The 6,806-nt window shown below is 48.3% G+C and overlaps 1 protein-coding gene across 1 annotated transcript; it reads left to right on the top strand.

The window, feature by feature from the left end:
• Nucleotides 1-2,059: 2,059 nt before the first annotated feature.
• Nucleotides 2,060-4,138, top strand: LOC109786353 (uncharacterized). Its single transcript, XM_020344925.3, has one exon. The coding sequence runs from the start codon at nt 2,075-2,077 to the stop codon at nt 3,878-3,880; it is 1,806 nt and encodes a 601-aa protein (XP_020200514.2). The 5' UTR covers nt 2,060-2,074; the 3' UTR covers nt 3,881-4,138.
• The last annotated feature ends 2,668 nt before the right edge of the window (nt 4,139-6,806 follow it).

The raw sequence follows: 6,806 nt of genomic DNA, 5'->3' as shown, positions 1-6,806 counted from the left end.
TTTCTCAAAAGTCCATTCGGTACCTGTGTAACCAATGTCCGACAAGCCACACGTATCAAGGGCATCCTGGAATCCATCCATCTGAGCCTGGCTCCTCATCCCGACTCCGTCGTGTTCATGTCCATGGAGCACTTCGTTAAAATCACCCAGTACCACCCAAGGAAGATTGGTAGATCCAACAATGCCTCATAGTGTGTCCCATGTTTTGTAGCGTTCGCTAACTTGAGCTTCACTGTACACGAAAGTAAATCTAGTTTGTATATCAAAGAGCTCGCCAACCAAGACATCAATATGATACTTCGAATAAACTAAAATTTCAAGCTTTATTTCTTCATTCCAAAATATTCCAAGACCTCCACTCCTCCCGGAGCTACTAACAGCAAAACTTTTATTATATCCTAAAGCTACAACCGTATTCTCCACCCTGGAGCCCTCGATTTGAGTTTCAACAATACATAGGATCGAGGGGGCAAGTTGCCTCGCTAGATCACGAAGCTCTCGGACTATCGTGGGTTTGCCAGCCCCACGGCAGTTCCAACATAAGTAACTCATTGTGCTCGGCGCGACTCCTCTAGGGAGCCCGCCAAACGCGCATCAGAAGAGTTGTTGCTGGCTGTAGACTTCAGATTTCCCTGTTCAAACATCATCACCGTGGCCTTGGTTCTCTTTGGTTCTTGCTTGGAAGTAGGGCTCGGAGGTACCACCGGTGGTGGTAAAGCTAGAAGCTGTTGTCCCTTGTTGTTTGTTGTTGGATTGTCCGGTAAAACAGGTGCTCCCATGTTAACTTGTGCCGCTCCATGTTTCCTGTTACCCTCAACATCTCTCATTAATGCATCATCTACTTTAGGGTTGGGTTCATCCTGCTCCATCCACTCTGGGCCACCTCACTGGCTCTTCCCACATGGGGCTCCTCGGCCAGATCGGCCTCTTCCTCCACCTGACGAACTTCCAGCTCCAGGGCCACGACCGGGGCCTTTGAACCAGTCAGCTTGAAGATTTTTGAACACTAGCGCCGATGGGGAGTGGATCCCATTGACGCACTCTTTGTACAGATGCCCTAGCATGCCACAGACGGCACACCACTCGGGCAACCTCTCATACTTCACCCTGAAAATCTCCCTCTTCCTCTTTACCACCAAAGAAACAACATTCTTAAGAGGTTTTGTAACATCCACTCTGATTCTAACCCTGAAAAAATTACCCTCAAAATCCTGAGACTTGGGTTCAGCAAAGATGAACTCTCCAACAGTAGCAGTCAGGGACTTGATCAGGCTAAAGAAGAATTCTGGGAGATCGTGAATTTAGATCCACATCTCAGTTTTGTTCAAGTCTATCGACGAAGGTCTGGTGATTCCATCATACGGCTCTATGACGACGGCCTTGCCCTTGAAAGTCCAAGGTCCATCTTCCATTACTCTTTCCCAGTCACCGAGGCAAGAGAATTGCAAGGTGTAAAGGTTTTCCTCTAGCGGTCGAAATTTTACCTCTTTCGCTAGATCCCAGGCGACACGCATATTGTGATAGAACCAGTACTGTCTATACTATTTGTCAGTGTTTACGCGAGCTATGGCCATCCAGCAGGCAGCTTCCTCTGGGATGTCGCCGTCTTCTACCACAACATCAACCAGATCATCCTCCTTCAATCCCAATTCCTTCATCATTGCTTCCATCTCGCACATCGTCGCATCAGACGCAGACGTCGAGCACTCCATCAGATCTCTTGCCCGAGAAAACACAGATTCCGCGGGCGGGAGGTTCCCTAAGTCGACCTCCCTTCGACCACACGCTAGCCAGCCGTCCCAAGGACGCCGGCGATCGGTGGTGGAGAGGCGGAGGGGATCGCAATCTCCACGTCAATGCCAAAGCGCCGTCGGGAGGAGGAAAAACCCTAACTAGAGGGGATCACGAGTTTCTTATATTAAGTATCTTGAAATTCAACTACTTAGCACAAATAAGTTTGATGGGCATCATGGCCATCGATACTATGAGTGGCCCAACAATAGCCCATTAAGGCCTTAAAGGCCATCAATAGTACGTGTGGCCCAACAATAGCCCATTAAGGCTTTAAACCCTAATGCGAAACCTTTCACTGCCTCTCGTGCTCCGCGTCTCCACCACACAAGAGAACCACCACAGCACCTCGCCGCCGCCGCCGCCGACGAGGACGACGACGACGATGTGGCGCTCACGAGCTCGCGCTCTCCTCCTGCTCCGCTCGTCCGTCCCCAGGTCCCCACCGCCGCAGCAAAATCCACTTCGGAGCTTGATCCGAGCCCCACCCCCGCCACCGCGCCGTCTCTCCCGCTTCCTCTCCTCCTCCTCCCCGGAGGCCCTGCCGGACGCCCCTTCCTCCGCTGCGGAGGCCCTCCCGGATGATCCCTTCGCCTTCGCGCCCGGCGGTGTATCCGGATCGGCTGATCCCACCGAGGCCGACGAGGACAACCTGGCCGCGCTCTGGGAGGAGGATGCGGGAGACGCCGACGACATCTTCGTCTCCGCCGCCTCCTCCGACACCGCCGATCCCGAAGCCAGGGACGAGGAGGTCGCCCGCGTCCGCGCCGTCGTGGAGTCCACCCCGGAGGACCAGATCCCCACCGCCATCGCCGACATGGTCGTTGACTTCACCGAGCCGCTCCTAGCCGCTATCCTCCTCTCCGCCGAGAACTGCTCTGGTAAAAAGCTACTCCTCTTGTTCAAGTCTGCCGGGAAGAACAACCCTGATGTCAAGAGCCTTGCCAATCTTGACATCGTCGCGAGCAAGGTTGCTGAATCCGCCGAGATTGACAAGATGGACGCGTACATGCTCTGGGATTTGGTGAAGGAAATGGGCAGTGTGCCAGGATCATTGAGCACCCCACTGCTGAACAAAGTGCTAGCAATGTTCTGGAAGCTTGAGAAATCGAAGGCGGCGCTAGAGGTGCTTGACAAGTTCAGTGAGTTTTACTGTACTCCGGACGGCGACAGTTATTATCTGGCGATTCAAGCGGCTGGAAAGAAGTCCATGGTTGGTGCTGCATGGGGAGTTTGCGAGAAGATGATTAGCTCTGGGTGCTTCCCTGATGGGGAGAAGGCCGGTGAGATTGTGACCTTCTTTTGCAAGGGGAAGAAGGTGACGGAGGCACATTCAGTATACCTAGCAGCGAAGGAGAAGAAGGTTCAGATTCCTACGTCATCCTTGGATTTCCTTGTTGGTGCTTTGGCGAAGAATGACGAGACCGTCTGTATGGCTCTGGAGCTGCTGGAGGAATACAAAGGAGAGTCTCTTAAGCATGCAGGCAAGTCCTTTGCTGCCGTTATACGTAGTTTGTGCAGGATGAAGAATGTGGATGATGCAAAGAAGCTGTTGATGAGGATGGTGAATCTTGGCCCAGCTCCTGGTAGTGCAGTGTTCAACTTTGTCATCACAGGATTGTCTAAAGAGGGAGAAATGGAGGACGCAAAGGATATGATTAGGGTGATGGAGAGCCGAGGGCTGCGCCCTGATGTTTATACATACAGCGTGATCATGAGTGGCTACGCAAAGGGAGGCATGATTGATGAAGCCCATTCTCTACTTCGCGAAGCTAAGAAGATCTATCGAAAACTAAGCACGGTTTCTTATCACATACTGATCCGTGGTTACTGCAAGATGGAGGAGTTTGAGAAGGCCCTGGAGTGCCTAAAGGAGATGAAGAAGGACGGGGTGCAGCCAAATGTGGATGAGTATAACAAACTCATCCAGTCGTTGTGTCTGAAGTCTATGGACTGGAGAACAGCTGAGAAGCTCCTGGAGGAAATGGAGGGCAGTGGACTATACCTTAAGGGCATTACCCGCAGCCTCATAGTAGCAGTCAAGGAATTGGAAATGGAAGAGGTGGCAAAAGACAGCCAAGAAGCATAGTTTCTCTAGGATACGCTTGAAGTGACACATCCGCTAATCAGTTTTGGGGAATTTGCCCTCTTTTGCCTCTCCGCATCTCTGGTGAGGTTATGAAAAACACCATCTTTTGTACTTGTCTGCTTGTTGTTAGATGCTAAAATAATATTGCATTTGTAGTATAAATGCTGGACCGGCAGGGATGCATATTTAATTTTGGTCTAGAGTTTCTGCTTCTGCAGAAGTAGAACCATGAGAATTTTCACGCAAATTTTGATCCAATCTTATGACTTGCCAAAAGAGGATACATGTTTGCCTATTCCCAAAGCAAGAGTCCTTGCAAACCAAAAAAACGGATTTCTTTTTTTGGGATGTGCCTAAAAAATCAAAAGGGAAGTGGTAAAAGGAAAAACATGTTGATGCAGCAGCAGGTACCTGTAGGTGCTTTGGTGCGTGACGTACAAGAACATGCCTATATGCTGTTATTGTGTAAAACATCAGAATGACAATGCTATATTTTCAATATGCAATTCATAGATTTGTTGACACTGGTAACCGACTCTGCGAAGACACTTTAACTGATATGATTTTTAAGGAGATGTATTGCCAATTAGTCTGCTGCTATATAATGGAGTAATTTTCTGGGAATGCACTTGATGGTTTATTACTAATGTGTATTCACTGATAACACTCTCCCGCGCAGTAATCTGCTGGGTCTTTTGTGCAATATTTGGAGCATGATTTGACGAGTTTAGTGTGTGTCTGACTATTCAGCTTTTCATTTGGTTTGGATTTTATATATCGAAACACAAAACAGTGCCTGCCCAGTTTTGTGTAATCACCGCACTAGCTACGGTTACTGCGATCACAGCACACTTTTTTTGCACATAGAGCAAGCTTAATTCCCAGCGGCTAGTGGTAGGTGGTACATGAAATCTCAGCTGAATCGAATATTGAATAGTCATCTGGTGGGTCGGGCCTAATCAGGAGTAGATGGATGCCTTGCAGTTGAAAACAAGGCAGTTTCTGAAAGTTTTTGTGTGTGCAGTTGCTCCTATGCTAGACCTGTGAATAGCAATAGCAATAGAGCTTCGTGATTGCGTCAAGATTTTGATTCTGCGTTGTGCACGTGGCTGGTGTGTGTGGCAAAATAGTCCCTTTGATTTAGTTGTCTGCTCCGCTGGGTTAAAATATCGCTGCTGTGTTGTGGTGGTAAGTGTGATTCCTGGCGCTGACGCTGCCATTAGTTGTTCTGTCAACTGATGGTGGACGCAACCACACATCACAAGCTGCGCAAGCATGGGTGCTACCTAGTAGTACATGTTATGGCGATGATGATATGTCCGATCACACTAGTAATTGATCAATTACTAATGTGTATTCACAGATAACACTCTCCTGTGGGTCTTTTGTGCACTATTCGGAGCATAATTTGATAGCACGACTAGAAAATACGGTGTATTTGATGAGTTTATAGTTTCGTGCCTGATGATTCAGCTTTTCATTTGGTTTCAATTTTATATATCTGCGATTCTGCTGAAATCACGGAACGGTGCCTGCCCAGTTTTTTTGTGTAGTCACCGCATTGGCTTAGGTTAGTTACTTGCACACTTTTTTTCTGCACATAGAGCAAGCTGAATTCCCAGCAGCTAGCGGTAAGCGGTGCTTGAAATCTCAGCCAAATACTCCCTCTGTAAAGAAATATAAGATTGTTTAGATCACTAGTTAGAATTTTTTTTTCCGAGAAAAAAGAGAGATACGAAGGTGTTACATGTCTTGTCAGTGCTGTTGTGCCTGACAGAGATGGCTAATGAGAAAAGCCGGGAGAGGTAAAAAAAAAAGTGCTGGCTGCAGGCAGAGGCAGCAGCTGCTTCCATCTCAAACCACAATATAGCACTAGTAGCATATTAGCAATAGGCTTTGTGATTGCGTCGGGATTCTGGTTGCTTCTGCATTGTGTTGAGATACTATTGCTGTTGGGGTGAGATACTATTGCTCTTGTGTCGTGGTCAGCTGTCAGTAGTCACCCATTCTTCTTCTTTGTGCACTGGTAGTAGTGTGGTAGGAGCAGTATAATTCCTGGCTGGAATGCGTTGGTTGCGCTGTCAAGTGATGCCTGATGGTGAACGCGATCACACCCGGCAAGCTTGGGCGCAGAGCCACGTGCCATATGTTGTGGCGCGATGATGTGATCATATCCGTGTGCGTCACAAGAGAACCAGTGTTAGGCTGTGCACATACTTGGTCTCGGTCGTCCATCCATGGCGACAATCACACACAAAAAAAAGGACAGAAAGAAACAGTGGCCGTCCATCCATGGCGACAATCAGAATCTGATCCGACCCTTATCATACATTTTTTGCATTCTCCATGCGCTTGGGAAGATAAGCTAGACTACTGGCATTGTTTAGGGTTTGAGCAACTGAAGCTCTGCCGGCCACTCGCATCCTCTATCGGGATGCGGCCAGGGCCAGACAAACGGACGGCGGGAGATTGTCCTCTGCGTGTTTTTATATTTGATTGATTGAAGTGCTGTTCGAATTTCGAAATGGTCGGTCCGACGCAGGCTGCAAACCAGCTGTGCTGCTTTCTACCGAGCTTCAGAGGAGACGAGTGCACACAAGAGCATCTCCGCTTTATATGCTATAGTTTTCACCAACTAAAAGAAGAAATAAATGCTTTAATCGATGCAACGAAAACAAAAGCAAGAGGGTATATATGTTTCCTTGAAGCATCTCCAGTAGCTTCCTAAAAAACTTCTAGTCACGAGAGTGAGATAATATTTGCGTCGGATCCTGAAGAAGATTTATTTATGCTAACGGGCCCACAAAGAAGAAAAGAAGGAAAAGATTGACTCGACGCGTGAGAGTGGTGCGAACCAACCTCTGGTTGAATGGTTAGAGGGATGGTGGTATCCCCAGCCCTTCAGGGTTCAAGTCCTGATGCTCGC

The sequence above is a fragment of the Aegilops tauschii genome, chromosome 3 (genome assembly GCF_002575655.3).
Source record: "Aegilops tauschii subsp. strangulata cultivar AL8/78 chromosome 3, Aet v6.0, whole genome shotgun sequence".
NCBI lineage: Eukaryota > Viridiplantae > Streptophyta > Magnoliopsida > Poales > Poaceae > Aegilops > Aegilops tauschii.
This window is presented reverse-complemented; position numbering and strand designations above follow the sequence as displayed.